The 26,888-nt window shown below is 45.0% G+C and overlaps 1 protein-coding gene across 1 annotated transcript; it reads right to left on the bottom strand.

Annotated features, from left to right (window-relative positions):
• Positions 1 to 23,200, bottom strand: MEIOB (meiosis specific with OB-fold). Its single transcript, XM_075285570.1, has 13 exons — positions 23,132 to 23,200; positions 19,345 to 19,402; positions 11,909 to 12,040; positions 10,506 to 10,578; positions 9,366 to 9,561; positions 7,303 to 7,403; positions 5,935 to 5,987; positions 5,643 to 5,738; positions 4,028 to 4,129; positions 2,347 to 2,500; positions 1,031 to 1,217; positions 796 to 882; positions 1 to 168 (listed from the first exon to the last, which is right to left on the bottom strand). Exons 1-13 carry the CDS (start codon positions 23,198 to 23,200, stop codon positions 61 to 63), a joined length of 1,416 nt encoding a protein of 471 aa, XP_075141671.1. The 3' UTR covers positions 1 to 60.
• Between the last annotated feature and the right edge of the window lie 3,688 nt (positions 23,201 to 26,888).

The following is a 26,888-nucleotide window of genomic DNA, read 5'->3' as shown; positions in this document are numbered from 1 at the left end:
GTGAACATTGTGTGACTGCAGGATATGGAACGTGGACAGGTTAGCTTCAAATAAACCTAACTAAACCATCATGGCTTTGGCATGCTTCACTGCTTCATGGGGATCTGCAACTTTGCAGGACAGAATTGCGACGCGCATGCCGGTCTTTGAGTTGCTTGCTATGGACGCCTGAAATGGTAAAAAAAATAGTATTAGTAGTATTAGAAATATATGGTGCAGGAGTCTTCTAGTATGGCGGGGTCAGATACCTAACCAGAATGGTGGCAGTCAGTGTATAATATGGAGAATGTAAGATATTGGCTGAGGGGCAAGGATGACGCTACAAGAAGCCATCATAGTCCCCAGAGGAGGAGCAGAGACTCCGGCAGTGAGCTGAACCACAAATTGGCAGCGATTTATAGGACAGTGTACAGATCTAGCAGAGTTAACCCGAACTTCTGCAATGGGTTAAACTGCTGCAACGGGATATCTTATCATAGAAGACGGCAAACACCAATGAAAAGTCATTGGAAAAAGATTTTCTGATGGGTTATTCATAGGCTAAGTCATCGCTTACCTGCCTGATCTGTGGGCGTCAATACCAGATGAGATACTGAGCTCATGGACAAAGATGGAGTTTTTTTTTCTAATTCCTTGTTAGCGTACTACACCTACCAAGATGGCAGACATTTGGGGCCGACTTTCCGATAAAGTCATCAAAATAGATTTGGCCAATATATTAATTGCGCTCAATGGCAATGCGACTGGAGGGAGACAGAATCTTTTATGTGACAAGTCTGTCTTAAGATTTCTCACCTTCAAATAGATTTTGCAGCGTTCCAGTAGAAAATTCCATTTCAAAGATGTCTTCTGGTCTTCTGTTAAATTGAAAAATCCATCTACCTAAATCAAACATATGGAAATATGCCATGAGAAATCATTACTGGTCCTCCGACGGGAAACGGCGGCAATTATTCTTCCTGGCAAGGAATTAGAAGTGATGTATTATGCAGAGTCATTTTAAATGTAAAATAAGTTGAGCAAAACTTACGGTGCATGATAATGTCTCCTCCGCCGCGCTGCCGGATAAGTTACCAGACAGAGTCCCGGTGTGATCGGTAACGTCCACTTGCAAATCCAGAGTTGTGAACACAGATTTAAGGTCTGCGGACGTTTCACTGCAGAAAGTATAGGTGCAGCCTCGTGATAGATCTGTGACTGGGTAATGGCACTGCGAGCTGCATGAGAAATTGTGGTATTAAATACTAAGCAGAGAAATCCGGCCCTGAGATATAAAGTCCCCCTGTCAGTCCTCCCCAGACCCTACAAAACCGTAGTAGAGAAATAAATAAATAAATCCATTATACGGCGCTGCGTCCAGGCAGTATTTTCACCTTCCTGACAGCAGAGAACAGGAGTGCAGGCAGAGCCGGTGTATATGGGCCAGTTATAGAGAATGTCAATTAAAGGAGACTGAGGGCGCATATACCAGACAGCCATTATGGGGCCCTGAGACAGAGGGGGCGCAGACATAGTTAGTCCTATCCTGTGCAGGACTGTTCAAAACGTATTGATAGGGAACTAGTTCATGGCAAGAAGGTGGTGAAGGATACAAATATGAGACCCTACTGTCCAGTTTGGTTCCATAATGAGGAGCCCAATTTGATTTGTGTTTCTGCCATGATTTTTCCCACAGCGTCTTTTTCGCTGCGGCCTGCTACATGGGGTCTGAGCCTAAAGGGATTTTCCAGCCTAAGTAATTGAAGACCTGTACAGATGGACTCAAATTATGAAACCGGTGTTTTCTTTTGCATTTTTTTGTGTCACTTTGGCCACTAGTAGGGTTGACAGATCCACTTTAAGTGGATGCATCAATGATGTATTTGATTATTTGGATCCATGCAAAGTGTCTGCTACAAGTTGATCAGAAGGGGGCGTATTATCTTCAGAAACTCTCATTTGTGTAGGCCAGATTTTAGGCCTACAAGATTGTGCAGTCATATCTGCAGGCAAGTAAAATATTAATGAATTGTGTTCACATTTTGATGTACAATAATGGAATTATTGGAAGGTCTACTTTCATATCTTGCTGAGGAGCCTACTAGCTAATATACTATAAAGGATATATATATATATATATATATATATATATATATATATATATATACATATATATATATTCATATTCGAGTTTAAGCCGACTTTTTCAGTACAGTTTTCCCCTCCTAGGCTTATACTCGAGTCAATAAGTTTTCCCAGTTTTTTGTGGTAAAATTAGGGGCCTTGGCTTATATTCGGGTCGGCTTATACTCGGGTATAATGAAAGTATATAAGAAATGTAACGTTTAGTTATGATATTGCACTCACCACCTATTTCTAACTATTTTGTCAATGGTGGAATCAATATTCAGCTTGGAGATGAAGGCAAAAACAATTCCATAGACAGGATTATTTTTATCCGTAGACTGAAGTGCTCTGTCTTTTATCTGCCGGACTGTATATACATCCTTTATAGTCTCCACTATAAATAAAAAAAAAAACATAATGTGAGATGGCAGCACACAGCCCTGAGCACCGGGCAGGATCATTTTATAGTTGTTATAGTTCTGTATGTCTAAGAAAATAGTAAAATAGTAGCAGTCAATGATCTGTCCATAGAATGTATTGACATGCAGGATCTCAGAGAGAAGGACGCTCATTGTAGGCACTACCGAGTCTAGTATTGGGGTGCTGAGCCCTGCTTTGACAGTAATTTTGGAAATAAGATGCCAGTGTTCTTCAGGAGGAGATCCCTGTTAGTCACTTTTGCAATAATATTGACTGGCAGAGAGTAAGCCTATGTTCAGACGAACGTGGTAAAATGGCCATGAAAAATGAAGATTTCTTTATGGCCAATTTTACATCTGAAGGGCCCCTGTTTTCACAGATCCCTTATACATTTGAGTGTACTGAAAACCGACAAAACAATTTTGTAATGGTCTGTAAACATACAGTGAAGTCAATGCAGCCGTGTGACAGGCGTTAAAAAAAAAAACATCTGTCATATGGACGATTTTCGTTGTCATATGAATGTAGGACAAGACTCTCTTCCTTCTTGGTCTGATTGCTATAACCCTTTATAGGCATAGATGCCCTTAATTAAAGGCGTTATGTGGGGATCGAAAACGCTCCCAACATAATCCCTTTAAGGCCAAAGCACCACATTGCAGAAACGCAGCTTTTTTTTGTTGCAGATTTTGCTGCATTCTTTTGAGCCAAAGCCAGGAGTGGATTAAAGGGATCCTATCATTCACACACTATTTTATCTAGGTACCACATCGGAATAGCCTTAAGAAAGGCTATTCTTCTCCTACCTTTTGTTGTCTTCTCCGTGCCACCGTTCGCCTACAATCCCGGTTCTTGTCGGTATGCAAATTAGCTCTCTCGCAGCACTGGGGGCGGGCCCCAGCGCTCAAACAGCACTGGGGGCGTCCCCAATGCTGCGAGAGCACTCTCTCCAGCGCCGCCTCCATCTTCGTCATTTTCTCATGTGCTGTGGGCATGCGCAGTCTGCTCTGCCCAAGGTCCGAGGCCTAGAAGTTACAAGCCACCGCTGGAAGAAGAGGCTGAAGAGGACGCTCCTGATGAAGATGGAGGTGGCGCTGGAGAGAGTTTTCTCGCAGCATTGGGGACGCCCCCAGTGCTGTTTGAGCGCTGGGGCCCACCCCCAGTGCTGCGAGAGAGCTAATTTGCATACCGACAAGAACTGGGACTGTAGGCGAACGGCGGCATGGAGAAGACAACAAAAGGTAGGAGACGTGGTACCTGGAAAAAATAGTGTGTGAATGATAGGATCCCTTTAAACAGAAGAGATAAGTATAAGAACTTCCTAGATATTTCCCATTCCTTTTCAAGCCAATCTTGACTTTGGTTTCAAGAAATGCAGTAAAATCTGCAACAAAAAAAACGCTTTATTCCTGCAATATAGGGCCTTATATAAACAATGTATAAGTGTCTTTTATACATGTATTTTACTGCCCTCATTTCAGCACTATTCTTTTCTACTTACATTTCATAGAGTCTCCAAAAGGATCCTCGTTTTCTTCCAAAAAAAGTCTGTTCTCAGTGCAATCTCTCGCATATCTCAGCAAGGCGTACGCCTCTGGCATGTCTGGTACAAATAAGATGGAAAGGGTTTTTATAAATCCATAGAAAATGCTGGAGAATTTAGAAACCTTAAGTGAACCCTCGCTGTAACATAATCTGAACATGCACAACCCTTGGCTCTCTGAGAGGCTTTACTTTGACTTTGGCTGGCATGCGCTTGACACGGGGAGACTGATGTGAATTTGGATGTGACATTTATTGCTAGAGCTCAATTTGGATTGTCGCATACTTGGCTATAATAATTGATAAAGTAGATTATTATAACAGCTGATATATGATACAGTAATGGCCGAGATGATAACCTTTGTGTCATTCATATATCAAGAGTCAGGAATCTAAAGACAAGGAACTGTATGTTACAGGGGAACTTCTAATTTTTAATAAGTGATGTTGTATCACTAAAATAGGAGGATCAGAGGGAATATGGGTCCAAACTCTGGTGTTGGGTTAGGGGTTCCCTTACCCGGTTCTCCCTGCACAGGGGTAAACCAATCACCTATAGTACAGGGAAAACTTCAGGACTGAGGATGTCCAGGGAGTTGGAGACCCACAGAGCTCATCAAAGTCATGGCATATCCTATGAAATGGGAATATTGATGACCTATTAGAGTGGTAGGGATCTGATTTCCGGCACCCGCACCAATCAGCCAGCATAGTGCCGTACATTTTATAGTGGCTGCGCCTGATATTGCAGCTTAGTCTTATTGACTTGAAAAGGACAGAACTGCAGAGAAACCACTCGATTTTGCAGTCACTATGAAGAGTCCTTTCAATCACCTGGGGTGCCAATAGTAGGACTAATATAAAAACCTAGGAAATCTCTTTTGGCTAAGGCCTTACGTTGCAGAACGCAGCTAAAAAAAACTCAGTGCAAAAAAATGCAGCGGGAATGCATTGTGTTTTTTTCTGCAGAATGTTTGCTTCATTTTTCTCTGCAGTTCTTCTTTCTTTATTAAATCTATAGGGAAAACTCGAACATTTCTGCAGGTAAAATTGACATGCTGCATTTTTCAAAAACACAGCTCTTTTTATCGGCAATGTGTGGATGGGATTACCAGAGTCTCATTCACTTTGCTGGTCCTGTAAAATGCAGCGTTGTTTCTGCTGTGTTTCCACTAAGTCTTACGTTTTGGGAACAAACTGACTGTGATGTATGATATATAATGCCACGCCATATCTGAAGCACCCTATTGACCTGTTAGTAAGGCCGGGTTCACACGGAGTATTGTGGCTCGTCATTTGGTACGTACACGGCAAAATCACGGCTGCAAAATAGCGCCGCGTGTACGGTACCAGCTCCCATTGAAAACAATGGGAGCGTATACGACCCGCAAAAGATCTCACAGCGTGTACGTACCAAATGACGAGCCACAATACTCCGTGTGAACCCGGCCTAACACCCAGTGATTGATACAATTCCAGGAGGAATAACAGAGGAATGGCACAGGATGGTGTTCTAATAAAAGATGCTCCCGAATTTTATTTTATTTATTTATTTTTATTTTTTACATCCTTACCTGGATTTGTTGTAAAAATAGTCTTTGACACCACCGTTGCAACCATTGAGTTTCGGAAGGAGTCATAGTTTATCCGTATCTCTGATGCAAATAGAACTAAACAGAATGACAGTGATTATTATCTCACCAGGGATTTTTCCTACAAAGAACATTTATCACTTCTCTAGGGACTGTGATAGATATAGGATTGATCACTGGCGTCTGATTGTTGGGATGGCTTCTGCAATGGGTAAATATACCCTGATATTATGATGCAGCAGAATATAGATATATATTGTAACTATATACTAACCTGTTTCTCTTGGTATCCAGTTCTGTGCCACTTGGATGGACTCATTATCCCAGCTGTAAAGGGAGAGCGTAACAAAAATATTAGAATTATTATGGCTGCATTGTTTCACTCTTCAGATTCTACAGTCGCAGCAATGAAGATATATCTAAATGGAGTTGGTCATCTTGTTTCTTACATTTTTGATGCCTTATTCACACATCTGCATATCACATCCGTGTCGCATCCACATTTTTTCGCAGACATGATATGCACGCATTAAATTCAATGTGTTTATTCAGATATCTGTGGTTTTACGGACTGTATGCACAATAGTGACATCAGCCAGAGGACCTGTATACTACACAGTCCAGTCATATTAATGTGGCCACCGCCTACTTTTGATGTGAACGTTAAATAACCAATCGCAGAAGGCACGTGTCATCAGCCATCTGGGTGCACTCATCATTGTGGAAGGCATGATGGATCAACACAATCATATGCTCTCAGGACAGTTGGAGGAGGCAGATGGCTCTGTACACTATGCACTGGCCTTGTTGCGCTATTGCCTCTCAGCTCCCATTCACTTAAACAGCTGATCGGTGGGTGTTGAACCACCACAAATCCGATATTGATGACCTATCCTAAGCATAGATCATCAATAGTCTTGGTGAACCCTTTTGATGTATGCCCCACTGTGCAGCCCATTTATATGTAGCCCCTATCTCATCCATTATTCCTCATATCCTATAGGTTTCTGCCGCTATAAACTCATTTATAAACACCTTTATTCCTGGGACTGCGTGAAAAATCTTCATTCCCCTCTTTGCAGTGTTTTAATGTACTTAGAGATCAATAAAATGTGGAAAACACAATTAATAGAGGTTTTTTTGCACCGTTCATTTACATGCTAATAAACTCTGGCTTCGGGCTCCATTTTGCGTTTTATAGCCACGCAGTAGAGAGATATGGACTCCATAAAATAACTGTTATATTTTTATTAGTCTTATTCCTTCTGATTTGACAAGGGCTTTGGCAATAGTGCTACTGCTGTAATTTCTGAAAACTACGCTCTAATTTTTGTTTTACATTGACTGAAACTTTTACTCCGTTTTGGAGGTGGTGGAAAATCCTCTTGAAGTGTCGGAGACCTTAAGGCTCCCAGTCCTGGTTATGCTCAATGACTCTGACATGTATAAAGTGTTTTACTATTCTGTGAACATAAAGGAATCTTTATTATGGCTTATCCTTTAAGCAAATGCAGGCAGCAGGGGTAAAGTTTACAGTCCATGGTCAGATGTGTCTGCACAATATATCATGTGTATCGCACAACACAAAGGACCAGCCATATACCTATAGTGTGCACTGTAGCGTGTAGTTACCTGTACTCACCAGATCATTGCAAATGAGTCCACGGTGTCATCAAACAGCTTCACCTCGCACCTCTGGCCTTTTCTCTTGTCAGAAGTGGTAAATGTCTTCATTTCTCCCACCTGGTTAAACCAAAGCACAACCTCATATCAATCCTATCATCCATTCTGCATGTGTACAATGTATATAAGGTACATTGCAATGTATACATTGCCCTATATGGGTCTTTCATGATGATGACAACATTCTGATGTCATATATGATAAAGGATTGTACATACTACTGGACCCCTGAAACACATAAAATATTACATAGGTAGACATTAAAGGGATCCTTTCATTAAAACTCATTTTTTTCTGCCTACCACGTCGGAATAGCCTTAAGAAAATCTATTCTTCTCCTACCTTTAGATGTCTTCTCCGCGCCGCTGTTCGGTATATACTTCAGTCTTTGTCGGTATGCAAATGAGTTCTCTCGCAGCACTGGGGGTGGGCCAAACAGCACTGGGGGCATCCCCAATGCTGCGAGAGAACACTCCAACAACGCCTCCATCTTCTTCAGGAACGGGTCCTCTTCGCGTCTTCTTCTGACCGTGGCTTCAAACTTCTAGGCCTCGGGCAGCCGACTGCGCTTGCCTGCCGGCCACAAGAAAATGGCCGCTTACAATACTGTGTAAGCGGCCATTTTCTTGTGGCCGGCGGGCATGCACAGTCGGCTTTGTCCTAGGCCCGAGGCCTACTCTTTGAAGCCTACCCTCGGAAGTAGACGTGTGAAGAGTCCGATCCTGAAGAAGATGGAGGTGGCGCTGGAGAGTTCTCTCGCAGCATTGGGGACTCCCCCAGTGCTGTTTGAGTGCTGGGACCCGCCCCAGTGCTGTGAGAGAACTTATTTGCATAGTGACAAAAAACGGATTATACTCCAAACGGCGGCACGGAGACGACATCTAAAGGTATGAGAAGCATAGCCTTTCTTAAGGCTATTCCAACATGGTAGGCAGAAAAAAATGAGTTTTAATGATAGGATCCCTTTAATGGAGTGTTATATAGTATCACAGCATTATTACATCGTGGTGGGGTACAGAGAAGAATTCTGGGCTCCGTGCACCCTATACGTTGTCCCCATTTGTGGTTTATGGATTTTCCAGTGTATACCTCCAACAGAAGACCCTTACATATGCCACTAAATAGTCATACACCAGGGTACGTAGCCCACTGGCTACCACTGGAAAATCTGTATACCACATAGTATACTTTTTGGTGGTGACCAAGTCATGCTTTTTTTATACACATGAAATATAGGCCATAAGGATCCCTCTTTTAAATGAATGGAGCCCCGATGGAGACGTTTGATGTAAACGCCCAGAGCTTTTTCCAATTTTAATTATTCATAGGGAATCCTTCAGATGTCCCCGTCTGCTAGAATGAGGGTGCATTTATGGTGTAGAAATACCTCTCATTTAAGTATATAGGACTTATAAAAATTGATATTTTACATTAAACTATAATTCAATGGGAACATCTGCATTATAAAACCACATGGGGTAGATGTCTGACAGTTGTCAGTAGGTACCTGCAGCATATTTCCATCATGTTCCCTTTATGTTCAGTGTTTAGGCTGGGAGAATCTACCAATATAAAGGTGCAACCTCGGACATGCAGAAAAATACATTGCCCTTGGGTCCTGGTGCGTGTCTTATCAGCACCAACAATACACTGAATATACAGTACAGACGTGTTCTGAGCAGTTGTTGTTAGATTATTGGTGGTCCGACAACTCTCTCCCCCAACAATTATGTATTTTCAGTGGCTGTTGTCACACTGCTGGGGGTCCGACACCTCCAACAATCATCTGTTCTCAGCAGCAGAGAACGGAGCAAAAAGCAGACAGCTCTATACTCCGTGTAGGGGTCAGACCAGGTACTGCAGATCAGACACAACACAAAGATGGGCGCTGTCTCCTTTTTTCCCCATTCTCTGTGTATCAGCTGCTGAGAACAGATGATTGCTGACACCAAACTAATATTAATATTTTTAACTCAGCAACCCCTTTAATCCACTTCTATACAATTCTTTATATGGCCGTACCCATCTTACGGCAGCAAGGACATTGATGATTTTTCCATTCAAGCTTTGCCCGTTTGCTACGATGTCTCCCAGTGAATAGTAGTCATTGGGATCTTTAGGAGGGATAGGCAGTAGAGACAGCAGGGAGGTGTCTGTTTCATGTTTGGAGCGTATCTTGACCAAAGAATGCACTTCACTGATGAGCAATTTGTAGTAACTAAAAAGAGTGAATAAAAAAATAAAATAACTCTCAGTGCAATTTTCTCAATTTTTAGCTCTAAGGGTAAGTTCACACAGGGTTTTTTGGTCAGGGTTTTGAGGCTGTATCTGCCTCAAAATTCTGAGCAAAACAATGGTTCCCATTGAAATCAATGGGAGCCGCTCAGGAGTTTTTTCCGGGAGCAAGACGCTCATTTTTCAGGCGGTTTCACCTCGCATTTCGGCCTGTAGACACTCCCCTCCTCTGGAATAGGCCCATTCATTGCGCCTAATCCGGAGCGGAGTGCGCGGCTCGAGGCTGGTGCAATGCACTGGCTTTCAGTCACGGCTGCCCCGTTTTTGGTCCGGAACCTGAGGCGCCCTCCGCCTCAGGTTCCGGGCCAAAACCCCCCGTCTGAACTTACCCTTACAATCTCAGAAAACCCATTTAAATTCTTTACATAAAGTTATGTGAAGTCACTTACCACATGTGCCATTTATCCAGAACCTTAATATGTCAATGTAGCAATTTTATCACATATTATATATATAATATTACACATACATCATACATCCAATCCACATACACACTATATCACTCAGCAGTTACAATAAACAGTACTCACACATGGCGTAACTCGGTATCTGAGTTATCTATGCACTTGCCTTTGACTCCCATGTACCGCATATGATGTTTTTTTTTTTATATACAGCTGTATTGTATAACATGCCCTAAGTTACACCATGTAAATTAAATTACCCTGGAATACATGCATGTAAGTGGCTCGCGTCAGTCAGAGATGGGAAGTAATGTTAGATATGATCTATCCCTCCCTGGTGTATGTACTGACAAGAGACGCTTGTCATATGTTTTCAATCTCCACCATTTTATAAAAGGACGTTAAACCTTTACGGCCCCTGTGGGACGGATGAGGGGGGGGGAGCAGGAAGTTTACACATTACCTTGGTGTTGAAGGATTAAATTTTTCTTCCTTCTCTACGTCTTTTGTTTGCACAAGGGGATTTTCAATTATAACTAAAAGAAAAATAGGAATATTGTTTAGAAATGCTTGTATTCCCGAAATGATAAATACAGATAATTAAAGCGTGCGGCGTACAAGTAAAACAGATGTCCTCATTACCATCTAAACATAGTAAAATTGCGCTACGCTGTGCTAATCGGGGGGCGCTGCGCGCACTTTGAACAGTTGTGACATAGCTGCATGATACATGTACCGGCAAACTCATTTTCTTGATGTATTTTACCCCAGGGTAGATTGCAAGTGCTCGGGAAAAAAAAAAAAAGTGAAAAATTAGTCATAGTTAAAAAATAAACATTGTGTGAATCTTTACCGCCATGAATCACGCACACGTTGTACTTTGCATTTTTCGTCTCCATTTATTTATATTCCACGCGCATCATTCATTTTAGGAAATGGCCGTTTGCTTTGATAAAGTGGACGCTTTATTTGCTTTACTTTATGTCTGCCGAGATGTTTTGGAAAATACGGCACACGAATCATACCGGGATGAGGCGCTAAATCTTTTTTTTGTCTTTTGCAGTTTGCATAGAGATTCAACTAAAAATAACAGATTTGGATATTTTTCAGATCGGAATAATTTTCACCTGAAGGGAGCCATCGATTGAAATATTTCATCCTGGCCCAATGAGGGAATGCATTAAAGGCCTCTGTGCAAATGACAACTTTTTGTGCCATTGAGGCACACTATGCTGCAGCTATGGGGTCCTTGGAGAGAAGGGGCAGAGACCTGATCGGCAGGGTGGTAAATTGAGGGGAGTAAAGAGTGCTGAGGAGCCTTAGGGTAAGTTCACACAGGGTTTTTTGGACCGGAACCTGAGGCGGAGGCCACCTCAGGTTCCGGTCCAAAATACAGGTAGCTGCAACCGGATGTCGGTGCAGTGCAACGGCATCCAGTCACGCACTGTGCTCCGGATTAGGCCCAAATGAATGGGCCTAGTCGGGAAAACTTACTCGATCAAATACTACTCGCTCATCTCTAGTTGCAGCCAAAGTGTCGCTGTGTAGTCTTAGAAGGTCCATAAAGTGTCTATTCCCACTAAGAGGAGACCAATACCATAGACAATACATTTTAATTAGGTACCTGGTAAAGATTCTAGTTTGGGGTTCAGGAGCTTTATTTTACGCCTCTGCTGACTTGTCCCATTTTCTTTGCTTTTGGGTGACAATACCATCTACAGGGCTCCCTTCTCCAGAAAAGGGAGTGGGTAATGAAGATTGCATGAAGTGTATGACAAAAACCAGGATTGTCCCTTTAAGCCCTGACAGTCACTGTATCTCTCTATAGGTTTCCTAGAATCACTGAATAGCCATATTGTAACTTACCGCAGTCGCCAACCCGGAAACTTTCTGACAGCGATTTAATAAATTCCTCTCTACCCCAACACGAGGCGTTTATGAAGGCGGATGGCGAATCTCTTATTGTAAAGCTGAAGGTGTATCTCTCCAGTCCAATATCTGAATAGAATAAGAGAGTAATTCCTGCATGCCATGACATTTCAATTAACTTTTGCTATATCTCAAAATGATGCTAAATTCAGCCTGTCTATTGGCGTCTGTACATTTCTATGTTAACTTGGAAATCTCCCAGAACTTGTGAGGTGCCATAGAAGAAGAAGAGAAGCGGAGCCATACAAGCTTTAGGAAACGTACGCGGCTGCCATATGAGCCATTCTCACCTAAACAGTAACCAATTACATTTAAAGGATCAAATGTACAGTATACACTGTGGTTACTGCTCCATTCCCTTTTATGAAACCCCAATCATCCCCTATCCTGTGGATATGTGAGATAACTCCTCTGAGGCCGGGTGTTGTGGACACACATTGGGGCAGAAGGATTATGCCTTGTATGCCAGTTTTCTGGTATACAAGGCATAAAAAGTTTCAGGTTTTTGCGCAAATCTAATGTTTTGCACAAAAAAACTGCAACTTTTTCAGTTCTGTGGCACCAGCGCCATTTTTCTGGTGTAATTGGTGCAGGTAACTATGGGGTGGCGTACATTTCCCTCCAGGCGCACGGCCCAATGAAGGGGGCGACTCATTTATGAGAAGTTGTGTAATAAGGTGCACCCTCTGCTGAATCAGGGGTTAATGATGCAAGCCTTCATAAATCTGGTCCATTGTTTTTAGCTATTACACACTTTTCCGCATTTTTTGGGCAGAAACCTGGTGGATAGAGTTGAGCGATCGGGATCGGAAAAGATTGGATCCCGATCGGCGATTGAGCAAATTTCACGATCGCGATCGGCTGGAAAATGATCGAAAATCGGATTTTGAAATCTCAAGATTGGCTCAACCCTATTACATACTGTACATATTACATACAATTAGGGTTGAGTGATCGGGAAAGATCGGATCCCGATTGGCGATCGAGCAAATTTCACAATTGGATCGGGATCGGCTGGAAAATGATCAAAAATCGGATTTTGAAACCTCAAGATCGGCTCAACCCTACCATATATACTATACAATTAGGATTGAGCGATTGGGATTGGGGAAGATCGGATCCCGATCGGCGATCGAGCAAATTTCATGATCGTGATCGGCTGGAAAATGATTGGAAATCGGATTTTAAAATCGATCCTGAAATCTCAAGATTGGACTGGTGGACTTATAGTCTATGGGATCTGCAGGTTTCTGTGGTTAACCACTTTTCAAGCGGGTTAGGTTTTTCTCTTTAGGGTCCCCAGGCCGAATCCTAGTGTGACCCTGGCATAAGCCGTTTCCGTAACTGTGTAGCTCAGCTGTGTTACACTGTTTCTGTAGCTCCAATTCATCTCTATGGACGTTACAGAAACAGCATAGTGCAGCGCCGTCCGAATGTTTACGTAAGTCCCACCCTAGTGATTTGCAAAGATGAGAATAACCCTGTGTTGCAGACCCTAAATCCATACAGCCATAAATATCCTAATAAATTAATTTTACGCTGCATCATGTCAACAAAGGATTATGTAGATAATCTTGTTTCCCTTAGTCCTAACAGCGGCACAATGTGGGGTATTTCGTGCCCCTGTGTGCTGGTAGGACAGGCGGAATTTTAATTAGCCATGTATTAATTTCACATGGCTTGTTCCCTTTAAGAGGGCACAGATACCTCCCCCCTGTGCGTAAATAACAAGTAATAATACATACATTCCAAAATAAACAACAATAGGGGGGGAATCCTTGTGCCGCTGTTAGGACTAAGGGAAACAAGATTATCTACATAATCCTTTGTTCCCTGTCGTCCCTACCAGCGGCACAATGTGGGGAAATAGCAAGTAATCCCCATAAGGGTGGGAGATTAAACACAAGCAGAATGTAATACAGTACGCCCGAAGGCAGTAGCTTCTGAGCCATACCGATCAAGTCGGTAGTGCTTCACAAAGGTCAATTCTGAAGACCAGGATGCTGCTGCACAAATCTGGTCCAAGGTGAGAGCCTTGACCTCTGCCCAAGAGGTCGATACTGCCCGCGTCGAATGGGCCCTTAGGACGGTCGGCGGAGGTAAGTTCTGACTCACAAACGCCAACTTGATTGCTTCCTTCACCCAGCGAGAGATGGTGGCCTTAGAAGCCTTGCGGCCTTTATGGCCCCCTACATAATTTATTAACAAGTTCTCAGATCTCCTGAAAGCGCGTGTGCGCTGAAGGTAAATCTGCAGGTTCCGGACTAAATCTAGGGTATGCCACTTCTCCTCCTCAGGGGAAGTGGGCACGGGAAAAAAGGTTGGCAAGCAAATGAGCTGACTCACATTCGCCCTAGAAGAAACTTTCGGCCTGAATCCTGGCAGAAATCTCAACTGAACACGGTCTTCAAAGAAGGCAATGTAAGGAGCTTCCGATGAGAGTGCTTGAAGCTCCCCTACTCTTTTTGCCAAGGTGATAGCGAGGAGAAAAGACACCTTATAGGTCAGCCACTTTAGATCCACCTCCTCCAGAGGTTCGAATGGAGCAACACAAAGTGCCGTTAGGACCTTGCTGAGGTCCCATTGGTGGACAGGAGCAGAAACTGCTGGTCTCAGCCTAGTTGCCCCTTTGATAAAGGTGCTCACTAAAGGATCCTGAGACAACCGCCTCCCCAGATAGGCGGACAAAGCGGCTACATGTACCTTCAGGGTAGAAGCTGCAAGCCCTCTGTCTAGGCCGTCCTGAAGGAAATCCAGGATCGCCCTCACAGGGGGATCGGAGGAGTCCACTTCGTGTTCCGTGCACCAGGCCTGGAAAATATTACCGATCCTACGGTAATTCTTATTGGTCGAGGTGGCTCTGGCGCTGGCTAAAGTCCTTAGGACGCCTTGAGACAGTCCTCTATTCCTTAATAGGGACTGGTCAACCTCCAGGCTGTCAGATTGAATCTCCTCAGATCGTGGTGTCTCAGCTCTCCTTGTGTCACCAGATCTGGGAGGGGGGGAAGCCTCCAATACCTGCCTTGACTCATCCACATGAGCTGGGCAAACCAAGTCCTTTTCGGCCAGAACGGGATTATGGCAATTCCCGAGACTTGGTCCTGTCTGATTTTCATCAATACCTTGGGTATGATGGAAACTGGAGGGAAAATGTATATCAGCCTGAACCTCCATGGGATGGACAGGGCATCCACTGCCAAGGCATTGTCCTCCTGGTACAGAGAGCAGAAGGTTTCCACCTTGGCGTTGAGTCGGGTTGCCATGAGGTCGACATCCGGAAGGCCCCATGTTTGGACAATCTGATGGAATATGTCTTGATTGAGAGACCATTCTCCTGATACAGGGATACCCCGACTCAACTGATCCGCTACTATGTTCAGGGAGCCCTTGATGTGAACAGCGGATAGGTGGGTCAGATTCTTCTCTGCCCACGTGAAGATCAAGTTCGCCTCTCTCAGTAGGGCTGGAACCCTGGTGCCGCCCTGTTTGTTCAAGTATATTACCGTCGTCATATTGTCTGACCGGACCTTGATTGCCTTCCCTTCGAGAAAGGGGGCGAAGTACTTCAGCGCCAGATACACTGCTTTTAGCTCCTTCAGGTTGGAGGTTCCTACCTCTGGATTCCTCCACAGACCCTGGACAGTCCTGCCGTCCAGGTGGGCTCCCCATCCCGAATGGGACGCATCTGTTGTCAACAGGGTCCAACGAGGTTGAACCGAGGACCTTCCGTCTTTCAGGTGTCTCCACCATCTGAGGGAAAGACGGGTACCGGGAGAAAGGCAGATCTTCCTGTGCAGTCCCCGTGGAGATCCGTTCCAGGCTCTCAACACTTCCATCTGAAGGGGACGCAAGTGCCATAAAGCCCAAGGGACCGCCTTGGCTGAAGAAGACATCAGGCCTAGGACCCGCATGGCGGTGCGAATGGTGATCCATCGGGACCTGAGGAGGCCCCGAACCGAAGCTTCTATTTTTGCTCGCCTTGGACGAGAAGGAAAATCTGCATGCTCTGGGAATCCAGAACAAACCCTAGGAATTCCTTCCGGGTGGATGGCACTATTTCTGACTTCTCCCAATTGATCAGCCAACCTAACTCCTGGAGGAAGGCGATGGCTATCTGGAGGTGGTGATGGAGAATTGAAGTAGACTGAGCTTTTATAAGCCAGTCGTCGAGGTAGGGAACCACGAAGAGGCCTTGAAGTCTGAGAGCGGCGGCAACTGGTGCGACCATCTTGGTGAATACATACGGAGCTGACGATATGCCGAATGGCAGAGCAGTGAACTGTAGGTGCTCTCTGTGACCAGCCATAAGAACGGCTATACGTAGATATTTCCTGTGTGGCGGGAAGATGGGGATATGTAAGTAGGCATCCTTCAGGTCCAGGGTGACCATGACCTCGTTGCGCAATAGGAAACTGGTTACTGAGTCTATGGACTCCATCCTGAAAGGTTTTTTCTTTATGAAGAGGTTGAGGAACCGAAGATCTATAATCATCCGCCACCCTCCTGTGGACTTTGGAACCAAGAACACGGGTGAATAAACTCCTTGACCCACTTCGGGAGGAGGGACCCTTTCCAGGGCCCCCTTTAAGAGATATTCTGCGACGGAAGCCTCCAGGCAGTCTTGTTGTAGGGCTGGTAAGACCCGCGTAGTGATGAAACGATCCACCGGAGGATGGGAGAACTCTATTGCGTATCCTCGCTGAACAACTTGAAAGACCCATGGGTCCAGAATGCGAAGATGCCATGCCACAAGGAAATTCGAAAGGCGCCCTCCTACGGGAGAGCTGGTCACAGAGAGCGGCGTCTCCTCAAAACCCCTTCTTCTTAGGGTCCTCCTTGGGGATCCCGCGACCCGCCCCTTTCGGACGGTATCTGGGGCGTCTCTGGCTTCCTTGTTGAGGCCTGTATTGAGACGTGGAGCCTCGACCCCTAGAAGGGGGAGGCCTTCCTCCTCTGGTTGCTTGTGGTAGTGATCTCCCTCTACCATCAGCCAATCCCTCCATCAGATCGTCCAGCCCTTGGCCGAAAACCTTCCCAGGTTGAAAGGGGAGGGAACACAAAGAAAACTTGGAGGCGACATCAGCCCGCCAAGGTTTGAGCCACAAGGGCCTCCTGGCGGCGGTATTGAGGGCCATGGCCTTGGAAGCCAGCTTCACCTGCTGTCTTGCCGATTCCCTCAGGAAATCCGTAGCGAGACGGATCTCCCCCATGGATGCCAGGATGTCGTCCCTGTTAACCCCGGAGTCGATATCCCGTTCCAGGCGGTCCAGCCGGGCTTGAAGCTTATCAGCTACTTCCGTTGAGGCGATGCCCACCGTCACCTGGGCTGAAGCAGACGAATACGCCTTCTTGAGCGTTGAATCCACCCTTCTATCAAGCAAATCCTGAAGATTTGACCCGTCATCGATGGGCACGACAGTGCGACGGGAAAGCTTAGAGATGGCTAAATCCACCTTGGGTGGTGGACCCCAGCGATCCAGCTGGGAGGGATCAATCGGATACACTGCTTTGAAAGCTCTGGTGGTGACGTAAGCCTTCTCCGGCTGCTTCCATTCTTGTTCCATTAGGCTGGCCATGGAGGCGTCCACTTGGAAAACCCTCCGCTTCCCAGAGGTGGACGCAGAGGCTTCCCCCTCGCCAACCTGGTCCCACGACCGGATGGCCTTCAGCAGTTTATTAGTCTTTTCCCGATGGAAAATTGGTCTGCTGGTACAGGAGGACTGATCGTCCGATGATATGGACACCTCCTCCACCTGGAGGCGCTCCAGGGAGGGCAGTGAAGCAGAACGCCTTTCCACGCGCTGCTTCTTGGTGAGCTGAGCCAGTGAAGTACGGATATCCTTTAAAGAATCATCCTGCAAAAAACACAAGGATACTTAGAAGCCGGAGGGGACCCTTCCCCTCTTTGCGGCAACCGTACTCACCATGTACTCCTTGACCCATGCTACCATATCACTGGTAACGGGTTCCTCCCGCAGAGGTCCCCTGCATTGCTGGCAGCGTGACCAGTCATAGCCTAAAGGCAAAACAATGACATTCAGGATACTCCCACCATTGGGAGAATTAGCAGACGAAAAAACCGCACCTACCATCAGGTAGTGGAACGTCACAATCAATGCAAGCCAGGTGTCTCCTTTTAGAAGACTTCTTCCGTCTTACTTGATCCCCGGGAGGGGTAGAAGAGGAAGACATGACAAATAGAAGCTAGTTTTCAGCGATACCTAAGCATGGAATATGAAACATCAGAGGAGTACATTCAAGGAACCATATGAGGAGACTCACCCAGCTTCTGCAGACCACTTACCAACCTTCAGCAGAGTTTGCAGTAGAATAAATGCAGTTTGAAGCGGTAACCACAAGCCACAGCGCAGAAACCAGCTAGGGATTAGACTAGCAGGCAATGAGGGATGCAACCTGCCCCCTTTTTACAGCCCCATATCCGGAAGGGGCGTGGCCTTAGTCAAAAGCTCCGTTCCTTTGCCCTTCATAACACTCCTAGCCCTTCAAGTCACGCTCCCCCCTTGAGCCAACTACATTGGCACGTACCTTAATCTCCTGAGGACCTCCAGTGTCCAGCGCTGCTGTTCGCGTGGTCCCGGAGCGGCGAATGCCGAAAAACCGGAAGTTGCCGGTGTTACACTTCTAAACGACCGGCCGGAACCCTCCTACGCAGAGGAAAGGTTCCGCGAAAACCGGAAGTTCCCCTCATGGAGCCGCGCGAACACGCCGGCTGGCTGCGCGCGGCTCCGAAGCCCAGCAGGACTGGATGCCGGGGAACAGGAGGTAGGATTGCGTGAGGGAGGTGGGCAAAATAGGTAACTTTAATCTTACCTATTCTCTTTGCAGGACCGACAGAAGTCCAAAGGGGCAGAGTGCATGATTGAAGACACCTGAACAGGTCTGAGCAGGTAAGTACCTGAAACTTCTTCTTACTCTTTCTCTTTAGGAGGACACAGAGTCCTCCCCACCTGTCCGATCCTTTACACAGGACAGAAAAAAACGCACAGGGGGGAGGTATCTGTGCCCTCTTAAAGGGAACAAGCCATGTGAAATTAATACATGGCTAATTAAAATTCCGCCTGTCCTACCAGCACACAGGGGCACGAAATACCCCACATTGTGCCGCTGGTAGGGACGACAGGGAACCACAATTCAGTACAGCAATGCGAAACAGAAGGGGGGGGAGGAACAGAACGGATTTTCTTCTATGTATTAAGTAATTTGTTCACATGAATTAACCTTAATCATTTACAAAACCTCTAAAAAAAAATAATGCTGAAAATTAAAAAATAAATAAATAAAGCCAAGAGAAAAAGAATTCTAACTAACAAACAACTCTCCGAGCTCTCAAGGAATAATAAAGCAGGCTTAACTTTTTCGGTCTGGAAATCCTTTGACATCTGTTTTCCCAATTACGATGCCTATTATGCTCTGAAAAATAAAAATGGTATGCTGTACACAAATAAAACACAGATGTAGTTAGCAAATTAGATTTCATGCTCTTAGAGCCCACCACCCGCTAAAGCAAATTTTTTAATTTTTTTTTTTTCTTTTTCGGAATACCGGTTACACAGCCATGTTTGTTCCCCGCCACCCAGTAAATCTGTACAATGAGCTATTAGATTTTATGGAAAGTATGTCCGCACAAGAGCTGACATGTGCGGAACGTAATCCCCTCCTGACAACGTTCCATTTAATCATCAAATTGGACAAACGGAGGAGCCTTCATTGGCCGCAGTCCCCTTAAGGGTCTGAATTTCCTGTAATCCTTTGTAATTTGGAACCTTTACATGTAAAGTTTTTCTATGACATTCTAAATTATTATACAATGCAAAATTCCTGCCCCCCCCCCCCCCTCCACAAGTTGTAAGTGTATTTAAATGCTATTATCTTATTCTGTTTCACTTATAGAGAGCGAGCATGCTGAAAGCATTAGGGGTCCTGCTCTTCACACTGTATATATCCCCCCGCACATTGATTATATATGTCAGGGGGTAATTGAATGTACAGTAACTCAATGACAGCCTAGTGGATTTGCTAAAACATGTGTGAAAGTATATAACTAAACCTGGCATGTGGTCGTGTTACTGGCAGTGTATAGCTGCAGGCCCATTACCGGGCTGTATGTATAATTTCCTTAGAGGAGGGGAAGGGCACATGGTCAACAAGGGGCAAATACAGTCAAAGTGATTCTCAGACAGAATATCCTAAATATGTCACTATTGATTTCTATGGCGGTTTTCAAAATGTAAGTGTGCTTGGGAATAACATGGACCTCTCTATAGGGATCCTGTCATAATATCAGTTTCCACAAGACGTTTACAGCACTCAGATATGGCAGAAATATCCTTAGGATAGGTCATCAATAGGTGATTGGTGGGGTCCAACACTAGGGAAAACGAAAGATAAGCTTGTTAAGGAGGTTCTCTCTATATACCTTCTTCTGTCTGTTTTCTCCCTCTCTTTCTTTTCTGTCTCTTCCTCATTTATCTCTCTTTATTCTTTCTTTCAGTTCTCTTTTTCTTCTCTTGTCGCTCTCTTATAATGTTGTTTTCTGATTTCTATTATATTCTCTCTTTCTGTTCTCACTCCACTCTCTACCTCTCTCTTATTTATTTTAATGTAGATTGTGAGCCCCATATAGTGCTCACAATGTACATTTTTTCCCTATCAGTATGTCTTTGGAGTATGGGAGGAAATCCACACAAGCACGGGAAGAACATACAAACTCCTTGTAGATGTTGTCCTTTAGAGGATTCAAACCAAGGAATCCAGTGCTGCAAGGCTACAGTGCTAAACCACTGAGCCACCGTGTTGCCCCTTACCGCTCTCCATCTTTCAGTCCCTCCATTTCTGTCTCTTCACTCTTTCTTTATCTCTGTATTTTACCCTTTCTTCCTCTCTTTATATCTCTCTATAATCTCTCTATTCTCCTCCTCACTCTATCCCATTGTGGGACTATTAAAGGATTATCTTATCTCTTATCTTATCTCTCCTCTCCTTCTGTTTTCTCCATATTCTCCATTTCCTTTCTCTTTCTATATCCTCTGTAATCTCCATTCCCTATTCCTCTCCATCTCTCAGTCCCTCCATTTCTCTGCCTCTTCACTCTTTCTTCATCTCGGTATCGTCCCCTTTCTTTCTATCTCTCTCTTCTCTCCCTCTCTTCTTTATATCCAGACATACTTAGGCCTGGTTCACCTTTCCGCTTGGGGACCTCTGAATGGAATACCGAACCCATTGACAAGCAGTGAGCAATGAAAGCACACGGATCCCATAGACTATAATGGGGTCCGTGTGTACTCCACATATTTGTCCGCACGGAACGTGCACAGCAAAGTACTTCATGAACTACTTTCCTGTCCGCATGATTTGTGCAGACACTGCGTGGAAAACACATGGACCCCATTATAGTCTATAGGGTCCGTGTGCTTTCATTGCTCACCGCTTGTCAATCTGTTTGGTATTCCATTCGGGGGGAACCCAAACGGAATACGGAACACAAATGTGAACCAGGCCTTACCATAAAGCAGTCACCCCTTTAACAGTGTTGAGGAGACACGCACCTTCTTATAACTTTCTCCAGACAAAGAGCATGTTAAGCATAGATTTACTATACAGGACTCTGGTAAAGACTCTGTCCTTGATATGATCATTGCCCAGTGGCATAACTAGGAATGGCGGGGCCCCATGGCGAACTTTTGACATGGCCCCCCCCCCATCCCAACTGACGCCGAAGACCTCGACCGACCCCCTCCTCCGCACTCTATTATGTCCCTTACTGGCCCCTGCACACAGTATTAACCCCAATAGTGGCCCCTGCACACAGTATTAACCCCAATAGTGTCCCTCTGTGGACACCCATAAACAATTATTATACTCTGGGGTCTTTTCAGACCCCAGAGTATAATAATCGGAGACCCGGGGAATAAAACATTTAAAAAAACCCCACTGTTGCTTCTTACCTGTTCCCCAGCTCCTGTGCTGTGCTGTCCTCCTGTGCTGACCAACGCTCGCGTCCTTCGTTAATGACGTCGGACGTCACATGACCCGGGAAGCATGCCGGGTTCATGTGACGTCAGAGACGTCAGACAACAGTAAGACGGAGGCCTGGCAGGATCGCGGAGAGGTAAGTAACAGTTTTTTATGTTTATTACCTCTCTCGATCCGCCGGTCATTATACTCGGGGGTCTGCAAAGACCCCCGAGTATAATGATAGCCCCTGTGGGGCCCGTGGTGTCACTTGCCGATCCTGGCCCAGCCAGGATCGGCAAGTGAATAGGGCCCGTAACAGCCTATTTTACAAAAACCGCAGCGGTAGCGGCTGTCACCGGGCCCCCTAATGGCCCGGGCCCTGTGGCAGCTGCTACTGCTGCTACCACGGTAGTTACGCCACTGTCATTGCCCTAATGGTCACCCAGCTTTCCTAGAACCAGATCTAAAAAACCAGCTGAACATTTTGACATAAGACACCGGGACTTTCTCTGAGATGACCTTAAACTTAAAAGGGGATTGGAAAATGTCTGCAAATGTAATGCAGAGATGTAAAGAAACCCTGAGTAAATTGCGTTAGAATAAGAGCACTTAGGAGCGGCCTTGTTTATGACAAGCAATTTTCCTCCTTGAAGTGTCTGACGCAGCAGGACTGAGCTTATTTCCACGTCCTACAACCTTACCAGGCTTTGTATAAAAATACAACGAGCCAAAGGGGAATCTAATGGGGCCGTAGCACACAAGTCTTGAGGTAAATTGCTAGGGACAGCTAGAACGACTCAAATTTTGCCATCAAGAGGGGAAAATACCAGACGTCCCTCGCTGCATTATGATTTTTACTTCGCTGAGTCTTAGCAATTATCTCTTCAGCGGGCGATCGGGCAGATACAAAAGGGTCTCTCATACGCTCCAACAAAGACTTGGCCGGTGCCTAAGTGCAGGGCCGGGCACCATGACACATCCCTGGACAGCACCGGCAGCATCAGTTTACATCCCCTGCAGTGTAAATAAAAGACGGCAACAATTAGAGTATTGTGGTTACAGAAACATGGGTATCGCTGCGGGGAAACACGGTGACAATGTGACAATGAGGCCGTTTGTAGTGTAGGCTGAGGCGGATGGGACGTTGCTGGAGCGGAGCAAGATAAGAAAGTCACCGATACTTACTGGGCGAGACAGATTAGGGTGCAGGTCGGAAATGTTGACAAAATCTTGACGGAAGGTGCAAGACGCCATTCTCTAATCTGCAAGGTCAAGAGAGGTCAAAAGAGTAAGAATAATCCTTATTGTACCAAATTTTGGTTCATTATTATCTAAACAGGCCCAACAATCTGCGCTGAATAATTTTATGATATATATATATATATATATATATATATATATATATATCATAAAATTATTCAGCGCAGAATATATATATATAGAGAGAGAGGGCAGAGCTCCCAATCTGCAGATAAATTCTGCCTTCCTGCTCCCACCACTAGGGGGAGCTTTGTAAATTCAGCGGGAACTGCGCAACTCTGCCATGAACTGTTACATCAAAATAAGGATCTTAAGGCCGACCCCACGTAACGAAAATGCCACAATTTGGCCGTAGCGGTATCCGCTGTCGCACAAACAGTGGCATTTTACAGATTCTCTGGCTAGTCCCATCCACACACTGCAGAAAAACCATTGCGTTTCTGGAAATCGCAGCATGTCAATTATACGCACGCAAACGCTGGCGTTATCAATGTCGGTATAATAGGGGCAGAAGGTTCACAGAGAAAAAAATCTTCAGACTTTCTGTGTAAAACACTGAGGAAAAAAATGGCTCCGTTTTTTGGCTGCAGCTCGCTACAAGGGGCCTTAGCTTAAAGAGGTTTTCCTACTAAAATCACTTCTCTGTAGGACATGGGGTAAGTGTGTAATTAACCACTGGGAACCCTATGTATCCGGCAAATGTCCCCTATGTTGGCTGAGTTGACCCTGCTGTCAATCCCATTAGGCCCCATTCACACAAGCAAGCGTGCACCTGAGTTGGGGCTGATTTTACAGCACCCAGATGATACTCTTGAGTATATTCTGGGATGTACTTGCCTCTATGGAGGCTTCCGATCTGTTCTGTTCCGATGACACGGAGCAGTATAAGGGTAAGTTCACACAGGGTTTTTTGGATCGGAACCTGAGGCCACCTCAGGTTCCGATCCAAAAGCCGGGTAGCCGCGACTGAAAGCCGGTGAACTGCACCAGCATCCAGCCACGCACTCCGCTCCGGATTAGGCCCAATGAATGGGCCTAATTGGGAGGAGGGAGTGTCTTTAGGCAAGGCGACTCAACCTGAAGAATGAGCATCTCGCTTCTATTTTTCCGGGAGCCGGAAAATAAACTGTTCCCGGAAAAAACTTCTGAGCAGCTCCTATTCCCATTGATTTCAATGGGAGCTGTCTTTTCGGTCAGGATTTTGAGGCAGATACGGCCTCAAAACCCTGACCGAAAAAACCCGTGTGAACTTACCCTAAGACCTGCTCTATAATCACTAGAATGGACCATCGGATGCCAACTCAGATGGAACACTTGGATAGATCCTGCTCAAAAATTTGCAACTTTTTTCTACTTTGCGCCACTACATCTGTCATCATTTACGCCACTTAACTGGAATAAATGATGACGGAAAATGGATTTCAACGTGCAGGTGCAAGGCCGGGTGGAGGGTGCACCTGAGATATGAAGAGCTATGCACCTCCTTATAAATGAGGTGTACCCTTCACTGGAGAAGGGGATAGGAAGAAATCTGGTGTTGAATATGCCCGTCCTCATAAACCTACCCTGATCTGGAAAGTAAGGGAGCCTTCACACGGAGTAAACGCGCGTGTATTTTTGCAAAATACACGTGTAGAAATAAGACTCCCATTGACTTCAATGACATTTTACAGGTGTATTTTTATGTGTAAAAAATATCATAGACGTCAATGGGAATCTTATTTTTACACGTGTATTTTGCAAAAATACATGCGCGTTTACTCCATGTGAAGGCTCCCTAAGGGTCCATTCACACGGAGGAAAACGGTGAGGAATTTTCCTCAATGTGAATGGACCCTAAGGGTGCGTTCACACGATGTAACGTGGAGCGTGATCTGGCACGTCTACGCGTGTCAGCAGATTGTGCGCTCAAAAAGATCCCATTGATTTCAATGGGAGTTATGAGCGGATACGCCGTGTTATTTTACAAAAATTACGGGCGCAAAATAACGCGGCGTATACGCTCGTAACTCCCATTGAAATCAATGGGAACTTTTTGAGCGCTCAAAGTCTGACACGCCGTATACGTGCCAGATCACGCTCAATTTTACATTGTGTGAACGCACCCTCAGTCTTTGCATTGGAGATAGAAAACTGAATGGGTAGCCCTGGATATAAGCAGATACAAGATGGCTGCAATAGTCTGCTATATATCCAGTGACTAAACCGAGTTGTTTCTATTAGTTCACCACTCCATAGACTACAATGCATCAGTTGGTTTTTGCCTATAACTCTCTGAAAGGAATTGTCTAGTATTAGAAAAACATGGCTGCTTTCTTTCAAAAACAGTGCCACACCTGCCCTCAGGCTGTCTGAGGCATAGCGGCTCAGCTCCATTGAAGTGAATGGGAGTGTGTTAAATTTGCCTTCTAAAGCCTGGCAGTTTCCTTCAAGCGTTGTAGAGGGTTTTCCAAACCTGGTTTCACGATTCCCCTCATAGAATGGGGTAAAGAGAAAATGGCTGCCAAACACAGCACCAAGGATATCTGAGGTAAATCTATTGGACGGGTTGAAGATTTGTCAATTCAGCCATTGTACTCTATGGCACAGAGACTGTAAATTTAATGGTAGGAAAATTGGTGAAAATGGAGGACGTAGTTGGGCCTTACAGTCATGGCTGCATTGTACATAGGCCTATACAGACAGTGGGAGCTGGACACACCTGAAGATATGGACAGGCCCCACTACTATTATTATCAATGAGGAGAAGGATAAAATGGCTGCCACATAGACAATGTCAGTGTAATGTAATGACTAATACCACAGGAAATAATGTACATGAGCCTGAGCCCACCGAGCGCACAGCGCAAGTACTGAGGAGGGGCACAGAGTAGTGTAAGGGCAGAGAGGACAGGAGGAGCTCATTACATTATACTGACCCCTGGTGGCCGGGAAGTCACCTGCAGCCTGTGTGCTACTGATCACTGTGCAGTAATTCTAGTCAGATAAGAGGCCGTGTCATACTAGTCATAGTCTATTACCTAGGAGACAGTAATATAGTCATACCCCCAAATATCAAAGGATAGACGGCGGGACACAATGTGTGAGGCGGACTATTTAGCTCCACCCACTTCCAGTTTGACCCCGCCCAGAACTGACAGCCGGCACTTGCAAGGCATCAAACAGAGGATAACACGCTGGAAATAAGAATAATGAGGGGAGATGGATGGGAAATGATGAGGGGAACATATAAAGTAGAATGAAGGCAAAAATAAAGAAAAAAGAGAAGAAAATGGTTGCGTTCCACCGGAGAGACGTGCTTTCCACCGTGGAACGCAAACCGGAAGTGCGGAAAATAGAGCAAAAAGGGAAAAGAAGAATAAATAACGGTAGAAATAAAGAAAAGGGATGAAGGAATCTAGGGAGAGTGAGAAATATTCATCATGTACATGGTCTAATTGTGGTTCGTACCTTGTTTGTACCATTGGTTTCTTTATCATTACACCGGAGGCTCCCTCTGGCTATGTATTATCTAATACCGCAATATGCTACACCGTTCCTTGGTGATTGCATTCACCATAGCCTTTTATTGTATTTTGGTACAACATGTGCACATTTAATTACATTACTGTATTATTGTTTGTTTTTTTATTTTAGTATTATATATGTATTATAGTTTGTATATTTTGTATAATTTTTCAGA

The sequence above is a fragment of the Leptodactylus fuscus genome, chromosome 8, assembly GCF_031893055.1.
Source record: "Leptodactylus fuscus isolate aLepFus1 chromosome 8, aLepFus1.hap2, whole genome shotgun sequence".
NCBI lineage: Eukaryota > Metazoa > Chordata > Amphibia > Anura > Leptodactylidae > Leptodactylus > Leptodactylus fuscus.
Note: the sequence above shows the minus strand (reverse complement) of the source record. Positions and strands in the feature narration are given on the sequence as shown.